A 26,276-nucleotide genomic window follows, 5' to 3' on the forward strand; every position below is an offset into this window, starting at 1 on the left:
TCACCGCATCCCTTTCCAGGGTCCATTTCCAGAAACCGTTGACATCTATTACAACTACTCCTACATGAACATAACCTACAACCAGGAGCTGCTCATCACCCGCACCTGTGATGACATATTTGAGGTGACTAAGACCAGACCCTGCCGCTATGTTCACACTGCGGGAAGTCCATGCGGACATTCCGCTGCAGCAGAGTCCCATTAATTTCGATGGGATTTTACTGCACTGTGCACAGGACAGAAATCCTGATTCCGGTGTCCCAGGGCCGGCCCCAACATGGGACCTGGTAGGACCATTGGTCCCATGTGGCACTTTTCAGGGGTGGCACTTTGCTGCCCATTTTTTTTTTTTCTTTTTGTGCCACCTAGATCCATGGTCGGGTTGGGTCTGGCCGGCCCGGCTGCTGCGCCACCGCTGCTCACTGTTCTAAAGCACAGCCCGAGCTACTGAATAGAGCAGCGCCCATTTTAACACAGTGAGTCAGCGGCCGACCGACTCGGGTCTGACGAGGGACGTCACGCAAGTGACATTCCTCTGCAGACCTGTGCAGGAGGATGTCAGTGACATCACTCGACAGGCCGCTGCTGGAGAGGAGAAGCGCTGCGCAGGCCAGGTTAGTGTGTCTGCCTTTGTGTCAGTGGGGAAGAGGAACTATGCTACCTAATGTGGGGAATCTATGCTACCTAATGTGGGGAATCAATGCTACCTAATGTGGGGATCCACCATCCATTGTATATTTAATTGGGGGGGGGGGAGCCTTAATTGACAACTGTTCTTGTGTCCCCACAGTTATTATAATAGATTCATCCATATCTCCTGACAGGTATTATGCAGCTCTGGCATTGACCTATATGGAGAATCGCTATACAGCTGGGTCCCGGCTCCAGCGCAGTCGCCATCTTCTAAAGTTGTCACAGTCGCATTCAAAGGATGCAGCCACATCTTGGCGGTGCGGTACGCCTGGTCCGACTGGCCCTGTGATTACAAACAGTGTCCGATATACAGCGTCCGCGGGAGGCTGCCGGCGCCAATCTTCGTCAAGTACTTCGAATAAGACTTTTTTTTTTCCCTTACATTTTTGGGTTTTATTGAATGACTGACCGAATATTTTGATTCTTGATTGTATCATTTGGGGGAATAATGAAAATCTCAGGGATCTGCTGGGGGCGGAAACTATGACAAATCTACAAAACACCTTTCTAATAATTCTATGAGAAGGATTTATGTGGAGACTCTGTGGCCGCGGGTTGTGATTGTTGTTTTTTATGGTGACCCAAGTCATGCCAAAGAATTGTGCAGGTTCAGGAATAGCCAACAATTGCCCATGATTTATTATGTCGCCTCAGCTTTACGATTTGCACTTTGAACTTGGTTAAATAAATAAAGGTCTGTGCTATGGCGGGAGGGTCATGTGATCATCTCCCGTGTATCAACCAAGCATTAGTCTTGATTTTTTTTCTTCTATAGAGCATAGGAGCTGTATACACAATAGGAAAGGAGTTGTATATGTTTTTTTTAAACTTCATAAATTTTCACAAATTTTATAGTAAGAAATGGTAACACAAGAAACATGTCAAAACGCCATAATTGGCATAAGTGGGTAACACAGTACCCAAGGTGCCTCAGACAATACGTAAGGAAAGTAGCAGGGTCAACAGCTCTGTTCCACAAATAAAATACAGTGGTCCCTCAACATATGATTGTAATCCGTTCCAAATGGACCATCGTTTGTTGAAACCATCGTATGTTGAGGGATCCGTGCAATGTAAAGTATAGGACAGTGGTCTTCAACCTGCGGACCTCCAGCTGTTGCAAAGCTACAACTCCCAGCATGCCCGGACAGCCAACGGCTGTCCGGGCATGCTGGGAGTTGTAGCTTTGCAACATCTGGAGGTCCGCAGGTTGAAGACCACTGGTATTGGAGATTATACTTGCGTGTCCCCGCCGCTCCAGAGCGTCACCGTTGCCCTGGATGTCTCCTTCCATCGCTGTCGCCGCGTCGGCAAGGCCTCTGCTTCCCCGGCATCCTCGCTCTCCGTCGCCGTCATCACGTCGCTGCGCACGCCGCTCCTATTGGATGACAGGGCGTCGCGTGACGACGACAATGGAGAGTGCCGACGATGCAGGGGATCCCAAAGAGTACGCGCCGGAGCCCCAAGGACAGGTAAGTGATCGTCAGCGGACCACACGGGGCACCGTAAACGGCTATCCGGTGGCAGCTGAAGCAGTCTGCGCTGCTGGATAGCCGTTTATGCGATGGCCCCGACATTAAAAAAAAGCATTGTATGTTGATGCTGCCTTCAACATGTGATGGCCTCTGAGAGGCCATTGTATGTTGAAATTATTGTATGTCGGACCATCTTAGGTCGGGAGGGGGGGGGGTCACTGTAATACATAGATAGAAATTGATAGATAAAGTGTGGTGTCCCAGTACCACATTTCATTCGGTACTTATTTATCTATGGGTCCCCGTAGCCAGAGTCCCTAGGACTTAGTAATATCTGTTAGTCAGTCCGCCCCTAGTCGCCTCTATTATAGTGTATATATTCCTAATTTATCCATAGTATAACGTAAATAGTATTATTTCTGCATATAAATGGTTAATTACTTGTTTCCATGGTGTCGCAGGGCCTTCGGGTCATGTGATGCGTTTCAAGCCTCATTCTGGATGCGTTCCAGGCCTCACTTTGGTATCTCTAGCCCCATTTTGGGTTTTGCAATGTATATAGATCCTGTGATTAGAGATGAGCGAACTTACAGTAAATTCGATTTGTCACGAACTTCTCGGCTCGGCAGTTGATGACTTTTCCTGCGTAAATTAGTTCAGCCTTCAGGTGCTCCGGTGGGCTGGAAAAGGTGGATACAGTCCTAGGAAAGAGTCTCCTAGGACTGTATCCACCTTTTCCAGCCCATCGGAGCACCTGAAAGCTGAACTAATTTATGCAGGAAAAGTAATCAACTGCCGAGCCGAGAAGTTTGTGACGAATCGAATTTACTGTAAGTTCGCTCATCTCTACCTGTGATGTAAGCAATCCCATGATACCATGTAAAGTGAGTAGCAGACGTTCGAACTAATCAAAATCGCCACGCCCCCTGCCCATATAAGGGAGCGGCGGCCATCTTATCTCTCTCTTGTTCCTGGGATAGCAAACAAGCAAGACCTGTATAGCAGTAATCGCAGTGAGTTAGGCCTGAGCCTTGCGGCAACGACTGAATGATCTAAATTATAAAGTGTATCATCCCCTAAGCACTCTGCAGTATCACCGGACCCAATATTTCCCCTAAATCCGGATGGATCTGTACATCACTCCCTAAATTCAGAGACTATAAGTTTCATGCAAGGTCCGCAACTTCTGCCAGTCGCTAAGCAACTTAGGAACTGTTATATGAGACTGTTACTACGCATTGGATATTGCAAGCACTGCAGTAAAGTTATTCAAGTTCAAGTTAAATCTACTTGTGGACCTTCAGTCATTTCATTGCACCTATCGCTTCTGGGAAGGGCGACGATAGGCCGGAACATAGATTCAGCATACCAGCCATCACCTTGGCGTCATGAGTGAATGGGTTAATATTAACCCCTCATATACCAACATCATACCATCCCCACCCTACACTCCCCAAGGGCTACCAGAAAAGAAAACAGAAAGAAATAAAGAAATCAGAAGAAAAGAGTAGTAGAAGAAAAGGCTCAACCCTGTCAAACTCCCCACACCATGCTACTGAGCGGGAGTCGCCACTTCATCTCGCCCCATCTGAAAGGCGTAATGGGCCCAAGGTGTTGCTAAGAGATGCAAGGCAATACCATTCAGTGTGTCGAAATGGCAGCACAAAAGCCTCTATCTGCGACCTATCGTAGTGAGCAACCATGAACGTCTGCCATTTGGCAAAGAAATTCCTCGCATTTCTCTCCCTATGCCTCTCCATGTCCAACCTGTCGACCTCTAAGAACATGTGGGGTTGGATCCATTTCCTGAGAATACGTTTTGCTACTAACAAAATAACATGAAGGAAGCGAGGAACGTCACGCAGCCTCCTCAGGATCGCCATGCTGGAAAAGAAGAGCTTGAGGAGTCATGGGTGTCACGATGCCGGCTGGCAGGAGGTGGATCCTCTGTGCCAGAGAGGGATTGGCATGGACCGTGCTAGTGGACCGGTTCTAAGTCACTACTGGTATTCACCAGAGCCCGCCGCAAAGCGGGATGGTCTTGCTGCGGCGGTAGTGACCAGGTCGTATCCACTAGCAACGGCTCAACCTCTCTGACTGCTGAAGATAGGTGCGGTACAAGGGAGTAGACAGAAGCAAGGTCGGACGTAGCAGAAGGTCGGGGCAGGCAGCAAGGATCGTAGTCAGGGGCAACGGCAGGAGGTCTGGAACACAGGCTAGGAACACACAAGGGAACGCTTTCACTAGGCACAAGGGCAACAAGATCCGGCAAGGGAGTGCAGGGGAAGTGAGGTATATATATGGAGTGCACAGGTGAACACACTAATTAGAACCACTGCGCCAATCAGCGGCGCAGTGGGCCTTTAAATCGCAGAGACCCGGCGCGCGCGCGCCCTAGGGAGCGGGGCCGCGCGCGCCGGGACAGGACCGATGGAGAGCGAGTCAGGTACGGGAGCCGGGGTGCGCATCGCGAGCGGGCGCCACACGCATCGCGAATCGCATCCCGGCTGGAGGCGGTATCGCAGCGCACCCGGTCAGTGGATCTGACCGGGGCGCTGCAGTAACGAGAGTGTAGCGAGCGCTCCGGGGAGGAGCGGGGACCCGGAGCGCTCGGCGTAACAATGGGGACCTGAACTTTCCAGTACCTGGCAATGTAAGCTTCTATCTCATCCCAAAATGCCTGAGACCTCGGGCAGCCCCAAATCCCCTGATATAAATCAGTACCAGGGCTAGAGTATTTTGGGCAGGATGTTATTCTATCGGGAAACGCTGGAGAGGCTGGGAGATTGAATCCCAAGTAACCAAAATGCATCAGTTTGAAAAAGGTTTCCCTCCAGCGTTCATTGATAACATTGGCCCGAACCTTAGCGCATCCCTTCACGAACTTGTCCCGGGCTTCCTCATCCTGCAAAACAGACTCCCATTTAACAAACACCTCCTGCTTGGACATGTGGTGTCAGCGGGGTGCAATGCAGGATAGATGTTATAACCCAAGGAGCAGATGTTATTAACCCCTTGTTGTCCTGACCCCAGGGCCTGGTTTGGCCTTTACCACCTGAAGATAATACCGCTGGTCCTGGACTAGGCACGGGGGGCAAAGAAGGCACCGACGCCAAGTTACGGACAAACGGCAGCTTTACTGAGTGTAGACAGATGACACAGTCTATACAGTACAGCCAATATCCCAAGGAGGTGACCAGTGACACATGGACCTCGCAGGCATACTGGGACTTGCAGTAGGTAGAGACACTTTAGTGCAGACCAAGGTGGCTAGACAATTGACTTGACTGACTTGTGACTGACATGAAGATGACTTTGAGCTGACTTGTGACTTCAGGCTTGAGGCCTCCAATGCTCTGGACACTCTGAGACAACTGCACTGGACCTCAGCAGGAGCAAGAATGCTGGAAGAGAGCGACTGCAGCCCCTCCCCTGGTTATATAGGGGGCTGTGCAAGGAGCCCATAGGTCACCTGGTCACTAGTGCCTCCTGGGTAACAATCACATGGTATAACTTTAATCAGATGGTACAAACTATTAAAGGTACAATACACTTTATAAGGAATAACATATTTACAGTGGGGTTAACACTGCAGGAGCCCTGAGGACATAAAGGGACTCTGCCTGACAGGGCAGGAGAAGAGTACAGAGAAACACCATCCCTTACTGGGCCACCACAGACACCTTAAGAAAGTAACCCCTAAAGCAACTATAGAGGTACGACATTGTCACCTTCCAGGGTTGAAGGCCCACAACATCTTCAAAGCAAGAGAGGGGGTACCTCAGAGGAAGAGTCACAAAGATGCGATTTATAGAAGGATAGAAGTTGAGACACCTGAAGGAAATGAGAGGGCGGTATAGAGAGGTTTGTTAACCGTTCCTGTGGGCTAAGCCAACGCTTCTCCTCTGCATGTATGTTTTTGTTTTCATTTGGAATTAATAATTTGGTTGAATAAGTCCCCATACCACTTTTTGTTGGGTGCAAAACTTGCCAATTTGCTAAATTTGTAAAAAAAAAATCAAGTCAAAATTTATACAAAGATCTAAAGTTCTGGGAACTGTCACTGATGCTTAACCCCAACCAGCGATAGCCCAGCAGCTGCAGACAACTTTGTACTATGTCCTCTACAACTTGTCTGTCTTGGGCCCCAACATTGGGCCCATGACCCATGTTGTACCCACCTGCAGTTTAATTTGTAGGTTCACCTTAAAGGGGTACTCCGGTGGTCAACGTGTTTTTCCGTTTGTGACTTACTCTATTTGTTTTGTTTCATTTCTATTCTTGTTGTTTAGCCTACTCTATTTCCGTTCTTTGTTGTCTTTTTATCCCCCTCTTTGTTTTCCTATCTTCTATTTCCTGTTCCTTGCTGTGCTGGGGTATTGTGCAGCTTTGGTGTCGACCTAAATGGCAAATCGTGATATAACTAGGTCCCAGCTCCAGCGCAATCGTCGTCTTCTAAACTTGTCACAGTCAATTTTAATGGATGCTGCCACATCTTGGTGGTGCCGTTCACCTGGTCCTGCGAATTAAAACAGTGTCCAAAATACAGCATCCATGGGAGGCTGCCGGCGCCAATCTTCGTCAAGCACTTTAAATGAGATTTTTATCTTCCCTATATTTTTGGGTCTTATTGAATTACTTTATATTTTGATTCTTGAATGTATAATTTGGGGAAATAATGAAAACCTCAGGGATCTGCTGGGGGTGTTCTAATAATTCTATGGGAAGGATTTATGTGGAGACTCTGTGGCCGCGGGTTGTAATTGTTGCTTTTTATGGTGACCCAAGTCATACAAAAGAATTGTGCAGGTCCAAGAGTAGCCAACAATTGCCCATGATTTATTATGTCACACTGGCCTTTGCCTTTTGTAGAATTATAATCTGGTTAAATACACTGCTCAAAAAAATAAAGGGAACACTAAGATAATGTGATGTCCCAGTATGGTATTTAGTCCCGTACAGTACTTGCCCTGTCAGGTTGAGTCCCTCTGTGTCCTAGGGGCTCTCCTGCAGTGTCTCCCCCATAGTAATATATATTATGTATGGTCTTAATTTATTTTCATTTGGATTTAATAATTTGGTTGAAAGTTTCCATACCCCTAAATGAAGGGGCGAGTCTGTGGAAGCCGAGAATTATCTGCTCCACTATTCCTAGTTCTTTTGATGTTACACCATTTATTGTTTGACCATGAAATAAAAAACACTTACGGTATTTCTAATTAAAAGAAGAAAAAAAAAAACCAAAATTTTGGTCCAAAACGTGGATTAAAAAAGATAAAAAGGTAGCATGAATCTCAAAAATGGTACCAATAAAAAGCACAGACCGTCCTGCAAAAATAGAGCCCTCACCCAATGGCCTTGGATCAAGAATAAAAAAGTTATGGCAGAACAGGACAAAACAAAAGGGGAATAAGGATCCTGTTGATAAAAGGGAAAAAGAACATTAAAAAGCTATATAAATTTCGTATCGCCATAATCATACAGACCCACAAAATTAAAAACAATACATAATTTTTTACCATACAGTGAATTCCATTAAAAAAATATATAAATGCCAGAAATTTTCACATTTTTCACAATATTTTTGGAGTTTTTCACTGAAAATGCTGCATGTATCAACAAAGATTTATAAAGTACAATATGTCATAAAAAAGCAATCTCAGAATCGCGTCGCTAAGTAAAAGCGTGTCAGAGGTATTATCACTTAATGAGACACAGGACACATTTGTAAAATTGGACCCTGTCATTAAGGTAAAAACAGGCGTTGTCCTTAACCCCTTATCGACACAGGACGTAAATGTACATCCTGGTGCCCTGGTACTTAACGCACCAGGACGTACATTTACGTCCTGTACATGACTGCGAGCACTGGAGTGGTGCTCATGTCATGCACTGCAGGTCCTGCCGGTAATGGCGGATATCAGCAATCGCACTGATGTGCGCCATTAACCCCTCAGATGCCGTGATCAATACAGATAAAATGCGGGGATCTGATCATCCATAATGGCGGCCGGAGGTCCCCTCACCTGCCTCCGTCCGTCTCCAGGGGTCTTCTGCTTTGGTCTGAGATCGAGCAGACAAGAGCAGAAGATGACTGATAATACTGATCAGTGCTATGCTCTATGCATAGCACCGAACAGTATTAGCAATCAAATGATTGCTATAAATAGTCCCCTATGAGAATATTAAAGTGTAAAACAAAAAGTACAGCATTTAAAAAAAAAAAATTTAAAAAAATTTGAAAAATACCCTCCCCCAATAAAAATTTACATTTTCCCATTCCCATTTTACCTCCAGAAAGTGTAAAAAAAATAAAAAAAGAATTTATAAACATATTTGGTATCGTCACGTGTGTAAATGTCTGAACTATCAAAATATAATGTTATTGATCCCGTACGGTAAATGGCATAAACATAAAAAATAAATCCAAAATTGCTGCTTTTTTGTCACATAATATAAAAAAAAAAAAAATCAATTAAAAGTTTAATTTCCCCACACAATTAGTATTTTTTTAATTTCGCCAAACATTTTATGGTAAAATAAGTGATGACAAAGGACAACTGGTCGAGCAAAAAACAAGCCCTCATACTCGTCTGTGGATGGAAATATAAAACAGTTATGATTTTTAGAAGGTGAGAAGGAAAAATCGAAAATGCAAAAATAAAATGGGCTGTGTCCTTAAGGGGTTAAAGGGGTACTCCGGTGGAATTATTATTTTTTTTTTAAATCAACTGGTGCCAGAAAGTTAAAAGGGGTATTCCACTGCCCCAGCGTTCGGAACATTTTGTTCCATACGTTGGGTGCGGTGATCGTGATGTCACGGCCACGCCCCCTCAATGTAAGTCTATGGGAGGGGTCGTGGAAGCCGCTCACATAGACTTACATTGAGGGGGCGTGGCAGGACATCACGAGGGGAACAAAATATTCTGAACGCTGGGGCAATGGAGTGCCCCTTTAAACAGATTTTTTAATTACTTCTATTTAAAAATCTTAACCCTTCCAGTTCTTATCAGCTGCTGTATGCTCCACAGGAAGTTGTGTAGTTCTTTTCTGTCTGACCACAGTGCTCTCTGCTGACACCTCTGTCCGTGTCAGGAACTGTCCAGAGCAGGAGCAAATCCCCATAGCAAACCTCTCCTGCTCTGGACAGTTCCTGATACAGACAGAGGTGTCAGCAGAGAGCACTGTGGTCAGACTGGAAAGAACTACACAACTTCCAATGGAGCATCCAGCAGCTAATAAATACTGGGAGGATTAAGATTTTTAAATAGAAGTAATTTACAAATCTGTTTACCTAATAGTTTTCCACCGGAGTACCCTTTTAAGGGGTTAATGTTATATCTATTGATATAAATATTTATTATTTTTGTAGGGGTGGGGCATGAGGAGGGGTCTGGGTGGAGTCTTGCAGGGGGCTCTTTATTAAGTCCGGGGGCCCTAAGTGTAGTCAGTGCGCCCCTTCTTTCCGTGTCTGTGTCCTCTGGATTATTGACAGCTTTATCCGGATTGTAGGAATATTTTTCGGTTTTGCAGCCTCAGGGGGACTTTTCCAGATCCTCAGCTGTGTTGATCTTCTATATATACCTGAGTAAACGGAGGAGCGGCTCCCGGGCAGAGCTATTTCAGTGCCGTGTGCATGTTGTGGGGGGCTGCTGTACTGAGCTGGCACAAGGCGAGGGCTGAGGCTGCTCCCATGTGGTGGTGACTGGGCCCGGCGCCCTCCTCCCCCTCTCTGTGTTAATACAGATTCCGCTTTGCTGGTATATAAAAGTGTGTACGGAGCACGGCCCCCTGATTCACTCCCTAAATAGAAGTGTGATGTCCCAGTACAGGATATACTCCTGTACAGTACTTAGGTCCTGTCAGGTTGAGTCCCTCATTGTCCTAGGGCCTCTCCTGCAGCGTCTCCCCCAGAGTAGTAAGTCTAACGTTATGTATAGTGTTGTAAATATAGTGCATAATGTTATGTATAGTGTTGTAAATATAGTGCATAATGTTATGTATAGTGTTGTAAATATAGGGCATAATGTTATGTATAGTGTTGTAAATATAGGGCATAATGTTATGTATAGTGTTGTAAATATAGGGCATAATGTTATGTATAGTGTTGTAAATATAGTGCATAATGTTATGTATAGGTATATAAAGTATAAAGGACCTTTGGAGGTATCACCTGTTATGTTCACATGATGTGTTATGTTACCCAGAGAGCACCAGTTGACCACCTGACCTGCAGCTTGACCTATGGGCTTCTTGCTCAGCCCCCCTTTATAAGAGGCGGAGCTATTACAATCTCTTATCACTCCTGCTGAGGAACAGTAAAGCACAGACATGACAGATCCTGTGTCCAGTCCACCTGAAGGCCATAAAGCCTGCACACCAGCCACATAGTCAGTAAGTCATCTCATCTATGTCCGCTGTCTCTACCAAAGTCAAGTCACTAGTCAAGTCAATTATAGTCAGAGTGGCTGTATTGACGTCTGACCCAAAAGTACTGCAAGTCCCAGCAAGCTGCAAGGCCCTTTCTGTGTTACTGGTCTCTGGGATCCTGGCCTAGCTGTAAAGACTGTTACCATCTGTCTACCTCAGTAAAGCTACTGTTAACCCTTACCTGGTCTTGGACTGTTATTGCCCTGCCTAACCTTGGGATAGCGGAGCTACCGTTCAGGTGGTTACCGGAAAAACCACTCTGGCGTCACGAACATTTAGTGGTTAAAGGAGTACTCCAGCGCAACATAACTTATACCCTATCCAAAGGATAGGGGATAAGTTATAGATTGCGGGGGGTCTGAGCACTGGGGCCCCCGTGATCTCCTGGACTGGGGCCGCGGCAGTATGTTGAAAAGGGGGCGTTCCAACCCCGCATGACGCAGCGGCCAACACGCCCCGTCCATGTACCCCATAGAGATACATGGAGGGGGCGTGTCTGCCGCGATTTTCTGCTGGGGACGAAACTACATTTCCTACAGACTGCCGCGGCCCCGTCCAGGAGATCCCGGGGGGCCCCAGCGCTCGGACCCCCCGCGCGATCTATAACTCCCAAGCGCTCGGACCCCCCCCAGCGATCTATAACTTATCCCCTATTCTTTGGATAGGGGATAAGTTATGTTGCGCTGGAGTACTCCTTTAATAACACCTTGCCCCTGGGCTATACCATCTTCCCCATCCACCTACACCCTTCACACCCCGTGGTCACACCACAACTTTGGTGTCACCACAGAAGTCACTTCTGTTAAAGCCCCAGTGAGATTGTTCATTCAGAAACCTGGGTTAGAACAACTATGACAGCTACAACAACACATGTAGCCCAGCTGTCCGAGAGCCCTGAGTGGCAAACACACCCTTTGGTTTTACTCAACTTTGATCCTGTGGCTCTCTAGCTGCTTAAAAACTACAACTCTCACCATTGCCCAGACAGACTTTGGTGATGTCGGGCCATGCCGGGCCTGTCAATCATTCCTCATTAGGGGGTAGTGATTGCAGGCAAGGGTGCGATGACTAGTTCGGGAAGCCATAGGTCCCGACGACCAGTTCAGCCTCATTAACATATGGTGGGGAAGATTTTCAAAAGTAATTTTCTCTTCTTTGGTGGATGGGTTGGAGAACATGTAACCATAGTATCAAACCTAGAAAGTGTTGCCCCTAGTTTTATGGGGTCAAACTGAGACACCCTTGGAGGATGCTCAACCATCCAATGCACTGCTATTACTATCCGACCTATAAGAAGATCCTCCCATGGTGTGAGCGCTCGTCCTCATTCAAGAATCCAAACCGGTGTTTCCCAATCAGGGTGCCTCCAGCTGTTGTGAAACTACAACTCCCAGCATGCCCGGACAGCCAAAGGCTGTCCGGGCATGCTGGGAGTTGTAGTTTTGCAACAGCTGGAGGCATCCTGGTTGGGAAACACTAGTCCAAACAAGCAACCCACCATCAGTGTCTTAATTTAACCTGTACATTTTTCTGTTCACTGACAGCAATCGGAGATCTTGGAAATAGTGAAGAATATTAAAAAGTTGCAGAACTTTATATGAGACTAGAAAACATCTTGGTCTCTCATCCGGGGGTGTAGCAATAGAGAAGTGTTTCCCCACCAGGGTGCCTCCAGCTGTTGCAAAACTACAACTCCCAGCATGCCCGGACAGCCTTAGACTATGTCCTATATAAGGGTATCCCTAACCCGTGTATCCAAACCAGGGTGCCTCTGGTAGGGTGCATGCTGGGAGTTGCAGTTTTGCAACAGCTGGAGGCACCCTGGTTGGGAAACACTGGTCTAGAACAAAGAGAGGCATTGTATGTATCAGAACACTTCTTTTATTTTGCAGAGACCTTGTTAAAAGTGAAAGAAGCGATCTGATTGGTTGCTATGGGCAACTGAACAACTTTTCCTCTGCGGAGGTTTTGATAAATGTTCCAAACGCTGGGGCAGTGGAGTAACCCTTTAAGCAGTGCATTTCATGTCGTATACCAGTGTTTCCTAACCAGCTGTTGCAAAACCACAACTCCCAGCATGCCCGGACTGCCAACGGCCAGTGTTTTCCAACAAGTATGCCTCCAGCTGTTGCAAAACCACAACTCCCAGCATGCCCGGACAGCCAAAGGCCAGTGTTTTCCAACAAGTATGTGTCCAGCTGTTGCAAAACTACAACTCCCAGCATGCCTAGACCGCCAAAGGCCAGTGTTTGCCAACAAGTATGCCTCCAGTTGTTGCAAAACTACAACTCCCAGCATGCCTAGACAGCCAAAGGCCAGTGTTTGCCAACAAGTATGCCTCCAGCTGTTGCAATACCACAACTCCCAGCATGCCCGGAAAGCCAAAGGCAAGTGTTTTCCAACAAGTATGCCTCCAGCTGTTGCAAAACTACATCTCCCAGCATGCCTAGACAGCCAAAGGCCAATGTTTGCCAACAAGTATGCCTCCAGCTGTTGCAAAACTACAACTCCCAGCATGCCTAGACCGCCAAAGGCCAGTGTTTGCCAACAAGTATGCCTCCAGTTGTTGCAAAACTACACTCCCAGCATGCCCGGAAAGCCAAAGGCAAGTGTTTTCCAACAAGTATGCCTCCAGCTGTTGTAAAACTACATCTCCCAGCATGCCTAGACAGCCAAAGGCCAGTGTTTGCCAACAAGTATGCCTCCAGCTGTTGCAAAACTACAACTCCCAGCATGCATGGACAGCCAAAGGCCAGTGTTTTCCAACAAGTATGCCTCCAGCTGTTGCAAAACTACAACTCCCAGCATGCCTGGACAGCCAAAGGCCAGCGTTTTCCAACAAGTATGCCTCCAGCTGTTGCAAAACTACAACTCCCAGCATGCCCGGACAGCCTTCGGCTGTCCGGCCATGCTGGGAGTTGTAGGTTTGCAACAGCTGGAGGGACCCTGGTTGGGAAACACTGCTATAAGGAATGCATAGGTGGCAGTTACACCCCCACCCTAATATTTGAGGGGTCCCAGAGGCCACATACTATTACACTAATAAGTGGTACATGGTTTGGGGGGCCTGTTACAAATTTTGCATATTGTTAATAACAATGCCATATTATAAGAGGGGTCCTGTTATAGATCGGCATTAAGGGGCAGTATCCTCCGTGTAGAGCCGTATGGGCCCCCTGGGGCCCTCATTGCCGTGGGCTCACCCTGACATCATGTTGTGTTATAAGTTATACATCTTACAGGGGGGGATAGTTACAGCTCTGTGTTCACATGGATAATAACAAGGCTCCCAACCCACAGATCCCTATATAGATCCGTCCCTATAATTGTCAGGACACCGGCCGGGGTCACATGTGCTGCGCCGATCCTCCAGGGCCCCCGTCTTGTGGTCAGTAAATTACAAGCTGTCAGTAACCGGGAACATTTCAGGGTATTTTTGTTCATCTTGTATTTTAATGAATAAAGGGATTTTATTTCGGGAAAAATTCTGGTCGGTATTTAAGCTCCCGGGAAGGCGGCAGCTGCGCCAGTCTGAGTCGGGGGGACGGAGGGAACACTTTGGGGGCTTTATTCTTATTTTTTTTTATTTTCTGTATTTATTTTATTTTTAATTTTTTGCAGATTTTTGCTTTATTTAGCAGCCAAAATGTCGATAGCAAACAGGGCGGCGGAGTATATGCTCTCAGATGCTTTATTGCCGGAGGTCCCCCCAAATAAAAAAGGCCTCCGCCTGGAGTTACCCCTGGATCGTATCCTCAAGATGGTCTCGGTGGGTCTTCCGCTTTTACTTGTCTCAATGACGTTTGCCCGGGAGCTGTCTGCAGGTGAGCACTGTCTGTGTGTGATGCATGTATTAAAGGGGTACTCCAGAGGGGGGGAAAAAAACATATTTAAATGGGTTAATATATTATAAAAAAAATTATATATCAACTGGCTCCAGAAAGTTAAACAGATTTGTAAATTACTTCTATTAAAAAATCTTAATCCTTTCAGTACTTATGAGCTGCTGAAGTTGAGTTGTTCTTTTCTGTCTAAGTGCTCTCTGATGACACGTGTCTCGGGAACTGTCCAGAGTACAAGCAAATCCCCATAGCAAACGTCTTCTACTCTGTGCAGTTCCCGAGACAAGCAGAGATGTCAGCAGAGAGCACTGTTTCCAGACAGAAAAGAACAACTCAACTTTAGCAGCTGATAATCATTGGAAGGATTAATATTTTTTAATAGAAGTAATTTACAAATTTGTTTAACTTTCTGTAGCCAGTTAATACAAAACATTTTTTTTTCATGGATTTTCCCAGTAAAACTGTGGTGTTGCAATAATTAGTGACTGCACATGCCAGTGTTTTCCAAACAACGTGCCTCCAGCTGTTGCAAAACATCCACTCCCAGCATGCCCGGACAGCCAAAGGCTGTCAGGCATGTTGGGAGTGGTAGTTTTGCAACAGCTGGAGGCACGCTGTTTGAAGAAAAAAAAAACACTGGCATGTGCGGTCGCCAATGATTTGGGGGATGTGTATGAGATTTTTGTGACTCCCGCTGTTGCAAAACTACAACTCCCAGCATGACTGGACAGCCTTTGGCTATCCAGGCATGCTGGGAGTTGTAGTTTTGTAACAGCTGGAGACACTCTGTTTGGAAAACACTAGCATGTATGGTCGCCAATGATTCAGACTCGGAAATTTCATTGCAGCAGACTCCCATTGTTTTTGACGGGATTCTGCTGCGCCATGTGCGCGTCGGAATTTTCCAGGCGGAAACTCCGATTCCGGCCCCCGCAAAAAAGGTCGATATCTCAGTTCTTTCTGATGAAACCCACTGGGAAATGCATTGCCGTCTATTGACGCGGCGCACTTGCGAGCCGGCCTAAGAAACAATGGAAGGACAAAAACTCCAGAGGGAGGGAGATTCAGCACTGAAAACATTTCAGCTTTATTAGAAAAACATTAAAAAATGTTTGGGCGGACTACAAATACATATAAAATGCACAGGGCGGGTGCAAGGATTTTTGCCACCCTAAGTGAAAGCTAATTTTGCCGCCCTCTCGACCCCACCCATTGCCTTCGCCATTTGACATGCCCCGCCTTACTACTGGGGTGACACTCTGTAACAAACCTCCTCCTCATGTAATCTCCTTACTACTGGGGTGACATACTGTAACAAACCTCCTCCTCATGTAATCTCCTTACTACTGGGGTGACACACTGTAACAAACCTCCTCCTCATGTAATCTCCTTACTACTGGGGTGACACACTGTAACAAACCTCCTCCTCATGTAATCTCCTTACTACTGGGGTGACACACTGTAACAAACCTCCTCCTCATGTAATCTCCTTACTACTGGAGTTAAACACTGTAACAAACCTCCTCCTCATGTAATCGCCTTACTACTGGGGTGACACACTGTAACAAACCCCCTCCTCATATAATCTCCTTACTACTGGGGTGACACACTTTAACAAACCTCCTCCTCATGTAATCACCTTACTACTGGGGTGACACACTGTAACAAACCTCCTCCCCATGTAATCTCCTTACTACTGGGGTGACACACTGTAACAAACCCCCTCCTCATGTAATCTCCTTACTACTGGGGTGACACACTGTAACAAACCTCCTCCTCGTGTAATCTCCTTACTACTGGGGTGACACACTGTAACAAACCTCCTCCTCGTGTAATCTCCTTACTACTGGGATGACACACTGTAACAAACCTCCTCCTCATATAATCTCCTTACTACTGGGGTGACACACTTTAACAAACCTCCTCCTCATGTAATCACCTTACTACTGGGGTGACACACTGTAACAAACCTCCTCCCCATGTAATCTCCTTACTACTGGGGTGACACACTGTAACAAACCCCCTCCTCATGTAATCTCCTTACTACTGGGGTGACACACTGTAACAAACCTCCTCCTCGTGTAATCTCCTTACTACTGGGGTGACACACTGTAACAAACCTCCTCCTCGTGTAATCTCCTTACTACTGGGATGACACACTGTAACAAACCTCCTCCTCATATAATCTCCTTACTACTGGGGTGACACACTTTAACAAACCTCCTCCTCATGTAATCACCTTACTACTGGGGTGACACACTGTAACAAACCTCCTCCTCATGTAATCTCCTTACTACTGGGGTGACACACTGTAACACACCTCCTCCCCATGTAATCTCCTTACTACTGGGGTGACACACTGTAACAAACCTCCTCCTCGTGTAATCTCCTTACTACTGGGGTGACACACTGTAACAAACCTCCTCCTCGTGTAATCTCCTTACTACTGGGATGACACACTGTAACAAACCTCCTCCTCATGTAATCTCCTTACTACTAGTGTGTACCAGGAGTGCCATCACTGACTGTAGTAGATTGGGGGCGCGCTCGCTATCAGGAAGCAGGACCTGAGTGATCGCCCCTGTGTCTGTCTGTCGCTGCGCTCCTCTACCCGGCTGGGTGATGAAACTAAGTTTTCTAGTTTCCGGGGGAAGGGGGCGGCGGGGGGGCGGGGGGTGCTTAACAAGCGGTTGCTGTCAGGACCTGGAGACAGAGTGCAATAAGTTTCTTGGGGCGGGAGGAGCGGCGTCCCTATCAACAATGCGCCCTAGGCGGTTGCCTATTTTGCCTATAGGTGGAGCCGGCCCTGAAAATGCAGCTTTCTAATGCAGCACAAATAGGCCTGAAAACACTAATGGTTGTAGCAGAGCTACTCAGCTTTTCCTAGATCCTGAATGGCGTTTTCTGTCTCTGGCATATCAGCCTCTGTGTGTCCTGTACATGATCCCCTCTCGTTCCCTCTGTTACAGGGTCACAAATCCTCTGCTTCCCTCCCAGTAACTACACCGAGAAGCAAGTACAGTACGTGGACAAGCACTGCTGGCAGTCACTGACGCACCACGACTTCACCGCCGACGGGAAACTGTCCGCCACATCCCTGTGGATCCATAAGGTGAGAATCCATGGACACCGAGGAATGTGCGTGTCCAGGTCAGTGGTCCCACCCAGGGTGCCTCCAGCTGCTGCAAAACTACAACTCCCACCATGCCCAGACAGCCATTTAAGCGCATTGTTTTCGATTATTTTAATAATAAAAATCCGCATCAATAATACACCAGTGTGAATTAACCCTTAGGCTAGGGCTGCACGTAAATTTGGCCACTACACCGATCGTACAGCTGAAGATCGCCACGTTGTGCCGCTGCATCGCAACTAATACCAGTTAATGTGGTCACAAATGTGACCCACAAGTGACCGCAAATGTGATTGTCGCCATTTAGGATCGGTTTTATTCGGCTTCTAATAGTCGTGGCGCAGCAGCGGGACGCAGCGATGTGTAGCCACAACATGGGTCCCGGAGCACACCAGTTTTAAAGGGGTACTCCGGTGAAAAACTTTATTTATTTATTTTTTATTTTAAATCAACTGATGCCAGAAAGTTAAACAGATTTGTAAATTACTTCTATTAAAAATGTTTTAATCCTTCCAGTACTTATTAGCTGCTGAATACTACAGAGGAAATTATTTTCTTTTTGGAACACGGTGCTCTCTGCTGACATCACGAGCACAGTGCTCTCTGCTGACATCTCTGTCCATTTTAGGAAGGATCCAGAGTAGGAGAAAATGCCCATAGCAAACATATGCTGTTCTGGACAGTTCCTAAAATGGACAGAGATGTCAGCAGAGAGCACTGTGGTCATGATGTCAGCAGAGAGCTCTGTGTTCCAAAAAGAAAAGAATTTCCTCTGTAGTATTCAGCAGCTAATAAGTACTGGAAGGATTAAGATTTTTTAATAGAAGTAATTTACAAATCTGTTTAACTTTCTGGCACCAGTTGGTTTAAAAAAATAAAAAAGGTTTTCCACCGGAGTACCCCTTTAATAGTGCTAAGAGCCACTGGTGCTGTGTTTCCCAACCAGGGCGCCTCCAGCTGTTGCAAAACTACAACTCCCAGCATGCCCGGACAGCCTTTGGCTGTCCGGGCATGCTGGGAGTTGTAGTTTTGCAACAGCTGGAGGCACCCTGGTTGGGAAACACTGCACTAGCGTAACGTTCTACAACCTGTGGTTCACCAACTGTTACAATACTGCAGCTCTTATCCTACCCGGGCAGCTGAAGTTGTATTTTCCTGGATGTCATCAGGGGCACAAGAAAAAAAGCAGATAACTAATAAAGCAAATCCTTACATATAAAAGTAAGAAAGATCTGCTGGAGCTGTAATCACTGTCTATGTAGAGGTCAGGAGCTTCATCAGGGTCCGGTACAGTACACGCAATGTCCTAAAAAAGTAATGGAGCCGCCCTCACCTGGTGTCCAAAGGAGCAGCTAACCCTGGTACAGGTAAAGAGTACAGAACATGTAATACCTCCCTGTACTGTAGGGGGCGATACCAGACACCAGTCAGTGCATGCACTTCAGTAATACAGGTAAAGAGTACAGAACATGTAATACCTCCCTGTACTGTAGGGGGCGCTACCAGACACCAGTCAGTGCATACACTTCAGTAATACAGGTAAAGAGTACAGAACATGTATACCTCCCTGTACTGTAGGAGGCACTACCAGACACCAGTCAGTGCATGCACTTCAGTAATACAGGTAAAGAGTACAGAACATGTAATACCTCCCTGTACTGTAGGGGGCGCTACCAGACACCAGTCAGTGCATACACTTCAGTAATACAGGTAAAGAGTAGTACAGGACATGTAGTACCTCCCTGTACTGTAGGGGGCGCTACCAGACACCAGTCAGTGCATACACCTCAGTAATACAGGTAAAGAGTAGTACAGAACACGTAATACCTCCCTGTACTGTAGGGGGCGCTACCAGACACCAGTTAGTGCATACACTTCAGTAATACAGGTAAAGAGTAGTACAGAACATGTAATACCTCCCTGTACTGTAGGGGGTGCTACCAGACACCAGTCAGTGCATGCACGCCAGTAATACAGGTAAAGAGTAGTACAGAACATGTAGTACCTCCCTGTACTGTAGGGGGCGCTACCAGACACCAGTCAGTGCATGCACTTCAGTAATACAGGTAAAGAGTAGTACAGAACATGTAATACCTCCCTGTAATGTAGGGGGCGCTACCAGACACCAGTCAGTGTATGCACTTCAGTAATACAGGTAAAGAGTAGTACAGAACATGTAATACCTCCCTGTACTGTAGGGGGCGCTACCAGACACCAGTCAGTGCATGCACGACAGTAATACAGGTAAAGAGTAGTACAGAACATGTAATACCTCCCTGTACTGTAGGGGGCGCTACCAGACACCAGTCAGTGCATACACTTCAGTAGTGCAGGTGTTAATGCCCACTCTGATTGGTCAGTTCTTCCAGCTGTTGACACATTTTGCAGATCTGGACTGTCTGTACATTGTATGTTGTATATGGCTTCAAGTTACAAAGGCTATCGGGGCGTGCAAGTTGTAGTTTTGCAACAGCTGGAGACACCCTGCTTAGGAAACACTGCCCTACAGTATGCACAATATACACTGGGGCCCAGAAGCCTCACGTTACATGTCAGGCACCAGTGATGAGCGCAGACTTGGATACATGGCGTCCTCTCTTTTCGTTAGGTGTTCCCGTTCATGCTGATGGTCATCGCCGTGGTGATGTATATTCCGGTCGCGCTGTGGAAATATATTTCCAAGTCTGCATTATACCCAGATCTCCTTTTTATTATCGATGAGCTCGACAAATCCTACAACCGATCCATCAAACTGGTGCAACATTTACTGAAGACCCACCGGACCTGCCCCGACCCCCAGCTGTTCTGGGAGGAGCTGAAAAGGTGCCGCGAGTATTGTACATCGGGTGTAGTTTAATGGATATATAGTATATATGGAATTACAGTGTAAACCTGTTCCCATCTACATGACAGGTTACAGAGCATGCCCACTACACTCTACTATGGAAGTCAATAGGTGATTATCACAGCTTGTGTCCTCCCCCTACCTGCACAAAGACCTCTGCATAGGTCATGAAGGATACCCAGTACACTTTCCCATCAATATCAATAAGTGATTATTACAGCTTGTGTTCTTCCCCTCCTTGCACAGATCATAGAGCATGCCCACTGCACTCTCCCATATAAGTCAATAAGTGATTATTACAGCTTGTGTTCTTCCCCTCCTTACACAGAGCATGCCCACTACACTTTCCCATATAAGTTAAAAAGTGAGTATTACAGCTTAAGTTCTTCCCCTCCTTGCACAGATCACAGAGCATGCCCACTGCACTCTGCCATAGAAGTTAGAGGGGTATATCACCTAAGCTATCTTATCCCCTATCCCCCCCCCCCCAAAATCTCTGAGCCAGTGCCGCGACGTTCTGAACACACGCCTCCTCTTATAAACATGAATGGAGGGGATGTGCATCGGATGACTTGGGCGTCTCACCAGAGATCGCCAGTGGCAACCCCCCCCACGATCAGACATTTTATCCCCTATCATGCATATGGGATAAGATGTCTAGAGGGGGGGGGGGGGGGGTACACCTTTAAAGGGGTATTCCCCTGGAAAAAAAAAATTTAAATCGACTGGTGCCAGAAAGTTAAAAAGATTTGTAAATTACTTTTATTTAAAAGTCTTAATTCTTCCAGTACTTATCAGCTGCTGTATGCTCCACAGGAAGTTTTTTTATTTTAGAATTTCTGTCTGACCACAGTGCTCTCTGCTGACACCTCTGTCCATTTTAGGAACTGTCCAGAGCAGGATAGATTTTCTATGGGGATTTGCTCCTACCCTCTACAGTTCCTATAATGGACAGAGGTGTCAGCAGAGAGCACTGTGGTCAGACAGAAAGGAAATTCAAAAAGAAAATAACTTCCTGTGGAGCACATAGCAGCTCATAAGTACTGGAAGGATTACAATTTTTTAATAGAAGTAATTTACAAATCTGTTTAACTTTCTTGCACCAGTTGATTTAAAAAAAAAAAATGTTTTCCAAGGGAGTACCCCTTTAATGCATCAAGAGAAGAAAAGAACAATATGTATTGTATCAATATCTGGTTATAATTGGCAAAATAGAAACATGGGATACATTACCTTTTTAATGTAATTTATTTTTTTGCATTTTTTTTCCCCTTTACTTAACCCTACATGATGATGTCCCTTACTCCAGACACATCCAGAGACGCACTCACCATTCTGCTGGTTTCAGTTTAAAATGTTGCTGCTGCCACCTGTAGGTTTAGTGTATATATATTGGATTGGCTCTGGTGCAGTGCATTGTGGGAAATGTGGTTTAATATTTTACAGTACTTTAATGTGGAAATAAATTAATTAAAAATAAAAATACATTTTCCTCATATCAATGGATCATACCCAGCATTAGATTTGTAAGGTGGTCAGGCAGCAGAATTGTGAATGCAGCTCTGGAGGTGACTGCAGTAGAAGAGACTATTTAAAGGGGTATTCCGCCTCTAGACATCTTATTCCCTAGCCAATAGGGGATATGATGTCTGATCGCGGTGGTCCCTCCTCTGGGACTCCCGCGATCTCTGTGGAGACGGCAGGGGTTGTGACGTCATGCCACGCCCCCTCAATGGGTGTGATGTCATGAGGGGCGTGGCCGTGACGTCACGACTCCTGCCACTCGCACCAAGCGTTTGAAACAAAATGTTCTGAACGCTCGGGCAGCGGAGTACCCCTTTAGGCAGTGCATTTCATGTCATATACCAGTGTTTCCCAACCAGGGTGCCTCCAGCTGTTGCAAAACTACAACTCCCAGCATGCCCGGACAGCCTTCGGCTGTCCGGGCATGCTGGGAGTTGTAGTTTTGCAACAGCTGGAGGCACACCGGTTGGGAAACACTGTCATATGGGTCTATATTAGGTTCATTGTAGCGGTGACTGCAGACAATTGATCAGATCCTTTGTTTCCAGCGCTCGCCACGTCCGATACTTCGAATTCCCCCTGCTGGAGAAATACCTGACCTGCAAGCAGCGGTCGCACTACATCGCACTCACCTACATCCTGCGGAACCTGCTCCTGGTGCTCCTCATCGTCCTCACCTGCTTCTACCTCGGCTTCTTCCACCTCAACGTCTTCACCCGGGAAGAGTTCACATGTCACGTGACGCCGGGACACCTGGTATCCGAGCCGTCCGTATCCGAATTCGTCAAGTGCAAGCTGGTGTCGGTGACGGTGTTCCAGGTGATCAGCGTGGTGACGGCGGTGGTGTACCTGCTCCTGCTCCCCGTCATACTCTTCAACGTCAGCAAACTCTTCCGCTGGGACAAGCAGTTCCTGAACGTTTACGAGATGCTCCCGGCCTTCGACCTCCTGACCAACAAGATGCTGGGCTGCCCGGTCAACGACCTCAACGTCATCATCATGTTCCTCAGAGCCAACATCTCCGAGCTCAAGTCCTTCGGCCGCCTCAGCGTCCTGTGCACGCTCAAGAAGACCGCCCGCAACCAGGAGAAGATCGACACCGTGGTGGACTTCATGACGCTGCTGGTGGGGATGGATGAAGACTACGCAGCTCCCGACTTTGCGTCGGGTGAGGAAAACCTGGCGGGAAGTAAGACCCAACCCGCGGCAAAACCAAACAGCTTCGGTAAGAATCGCCATGTGCCCCTTGTGGGATATTCATGGTTACATAGGAGGAGGTTTATCAGAGCCTGTGTAGAGGTAGAGTGGGCAGTTGCCCATAGCAACCAATCAGATGGCTACTTTCATTTTTCAGAGGCCTCTTTTTAAAAATGAAAGCAGCGATCTGATTGGTTGCTATGGGAAACTGGACCATTCTTCCTCTACACAGGTTTTGGTAAATCTCCTTCACATGGCCGGAAATGTGTGGAATGTCCACTAGTGTTGGGCGCGAATATTCGCATTTTGAATTTTTATCGCAAATATTGCGAATATATTAGCTATATATATATATTCGAAATTATGAATATTCCCTTTTTTCCGCATATGCGCATATACCTTCTTTTCACTTGAGGGCCAATTAGAATGATGCAAATACACTTGTCAGAGGTTATCAACAACATCCCTAGCAACCAATAGTAAAGATGCCCCCTCCCCCTCACTGTTTTCTTCCTCGAATACGCGAATATAACGAATACGCGAAGAATATTCGTCTATATATTTGGGAAATATTGTGAATTCGAATATGGCCAATGCCGCTCATCACTAATGTCCACCCCGGGAAAACAAGCACGTGTTCCGGCAGGTGCTAGGACCACTTGGAAATGCGCCATCTCATGACTATTCTTTCTGCGGACTTTGGAATCAGGATTCCCATAGCAGACGTTGCTGGCGCGGAAATTTCCTCTGCGTCAACAGTGCAGCAGAATCCTATTGAAACCCCATTGCTGCAGCGGAATGTCCGTGCGGAATATTCCGTCATAATTCCGCAGGGACATTCCGCCGTGTGAACAGACCCCTAGGGTCTATTCACACAGCAGAATTTCCGCATGCGGATTCCGCCTCAAATTAAAGCCCATAGACTTCTATGGGATTCCGCACTCCCATTCACACTTCTGACTTTTCACATGCGTTCTTCACACGGATTCCGCACAAGCCAGAATTTTCATGCAGAATTCAGCGCAGAAATTCTGCTGTGTGAATCCGGCCACGTTCACACTACGGAAAATCCGCACATCTGCATCAATTCTGCAACCACATTAGTTTGGTGCAAACTTCTGCAGATGTTAAACAGATGTGGAATTTGTGCGGAATCCGTGCGGGAATTCCCCACACAGATTCCGCATCTTATCTGCAGTCACATGGAACAGACACTATCCATGATGGGAGCTGTAGTAGGAGAGATGGCTCCTGCCAGAGAAGTGGGCGCATTTGGGCCGTGATCCCCGGCCTGCCATCTATATTAAAAACCTCATCCGCACAATATAATTTTAAAAACCCCGCTGGGAGCCCTAAATGGCTACTTGGTGCCGGCCACTCAGGGCTCCCGGCGGGGTATTTGAATATGAAGTTTTCACAGTAAAAAAAATACAATGCTGTGGAGCTGTGCACCTGGCATGCAGCCCGCTCCCCCGGGTTAATAACTTTTGATCGCATCGGGTCTCAGAAGTGAAACCTGATGCGATCAATCCCTCTGCACCTGTACTACTACCCCCAACATGAAACAGACTGTGTTCCATGATTCGAGTAGTAGTACCAGTGTTACAGTAGTAAAAAAAAAAAAAAAGATATTATTCAATTAAAAAGTGAATAGTTCATGCGAATTCCGCATGAATTTGGAAGAAAGTCGGCCTCATTGACTTTAGTCAGCCAAAGTGCAGAAAAATATAAGACCGGACTTTTTGGACCGTGGAATGCTGAACTTCAGCCTTTGGCTGTCCAGGCATGTTGCAACAGCTGGAGGCACACTGGTTGGGAAACACTTATGAGTCCGCCAAGTGCGCGCTTCTCCTGGCTCCTTCTCTTGACCAGTCACAGTCTAAACACTCAGCCCCCCGACCAATGAAAACTTTTGATCAACATCAACGTCTCTATTCACATTACTATCGTGGACTAAAACTTTGTAATTTTCCAATTTATTTTATTTGTTGCAGAAATGGTAAAAAATGAAGGTAAAAAATAGAAGATCTCATCGGATGAGCCGCGCTCCCTTCTTCAAGGCCAGTTACTAAGCAATTCGTTAAGGAGGAGACTGCCGGACACTGAGGGGCCGATATGATCATGTGACACTGCTGCGGGGAAAACACTTGCCTGTCTATAGTCACCTGGGACAAGGTCCATGAAGAGCACAACATTCTGCATACAGAAGATTTAAAGAAAGAGTACCTGTTATGATCTTGTTACATTTTATAATCCTCCCAGGTCACTGCCCCCATCATGATGAACCACCCCCTGCATTTATTTTTATTATTTTTTAATTTTCTACCTTGATATTGCTCTGTATTTTCTGCTCAGTCTCAGTCAGATTCACAGACTGGGAAGGGGCGTTCCCCAGCAGGCGTGACATCATCTGAAGCCATACAGGGGAGAACTTCCTCCCTCACTCTGCTACACACAGCCCAGAGCAGTTGTGTGAGATGAGCTATGATTGGCTAAGGCTGCACCCCCCCCCCCCCCTCAGCACTCCAGACTGCATTTCCTGATTTTGGACTTCTACCAGGCCAGCAGGAGTCCAAAGTCTGTGCTATAGCTGGGGAGACATGTGCTCTGGACAAGTAGGGAGACACCTAGTGGCAGCTTTTTTAAACACAAATAAAACATAGAAAACTTCATTTTTTTTTTTTTTTTAAACAAAGTACATTAGAAATATTATGTATTTACCATAAGGAGTGCAATAGCAAACATAAGTTTAAATGACAGCGTGTGTATGTATGTATATATATATATATATATATATATATATATATACACACACACACACACACATACTGAATAAAAAAAAATCCCTGCATTCCAAGTTCTGAGTCCAGAATCAGTAGTAGAGGGGGAAATCCCTGTATGAAGCTTGTGCAGTCCCATGTAAATAAAGTACATTGTATAATGAAAAGCTGTGCAATTTTCTAATATACTGTGTTTCAATCTCTCTGTTTGCTGTCAGTAAGTGGAAACTTTTATTGTTTATATTATACAGCTATAAAAACCCCAATCCTGACCCAGTCTTACTCCTACAACTGAGGGTTTGTTACAGTGTGCCAGTGCAGACAATCCTCCGTGAGCCAAAGACAAAAGCAGCACAA

General features: G+C 46.4%; 3 protein-coding genes across 5 annotated transcripts in view; 2 read left to right on the forward strand and 1 right to left on the reverse strand.

Moving 5' to 3' along the window:
* SIAE (sialic acid acetylesterase) overlaps positions 1-1,433 on the forward strand; it is a 31,094-nt gene extending 29,661 nt beyond the window's left edge. For all 3 annotated transcript variants that reach the window (XM_056542052.1, XM_056542050.1, XM_056542051.1), the window contains 2 exons: positions 1-124; positions 825-1,433. The exon at positions 1-124 is cut by the window's left edge and continues 72 nt beyond it. In XM_056542052.1, the coding sequence (XP_056398027.1) occupies positions 1-124; positions 825-1,055 (355 nt within the window). In that variant the 3' untranslated portion in view covers positions 1,056-1,433. The remainder of the gene's footprint in view (positions 125-824) is intronic.
* Positions 1-22,638, reverse strand: part of SPA17 (sperm autoantigenic protein 17) — a 138,282-nt gene extending 115,644 nt beyond the window's left edge. Inside the window, exon 1 of the mRNA XM_056542047.1 lies at positions 22,620-22,638. The gene's annotated coding sequence lies outside the window, so the exon portion shown is untranslated. The remainder of the gene's footprint in view (positions 1-22,619) is intronic.
* Positions 14,170-25,646, forward strand: PANX3 (pannexin 3). The gene is made up of 5 exons (XM_056542054.1): positions 14,170-14,422; positions 17,410-17,552; positions 20,182-20,396; positions 22,491-23,167; positions 25,134-25,646. The coding sequence occupies exons 1-5, from the start codon at positions 14,245-14,247 to the stop codon at positions 25,160-25,162; spliced, it is 1,242 nt and encodes a 413-aa protein (XP_056398029.1). The 5' UTR covers positions 14,170-14,244; the 3' UTR covers positions 25,163-25,646.
* Positions 25,647-26,276: the final 630 nt, after the last annotated feature.

Source organism: Hyla sarda, chromosome 10, assembly GCF_029499605.1.
Source record: "Hyla sarda isolate aHylSar1 chromosome 10, aHylSar1.hap1, whole genome shotgun sequence".
NCBI lineage: Eukaryota > Metazoa > Chordata > Amphibia > Anura > Hylidae > Hyla > Hyla sarda.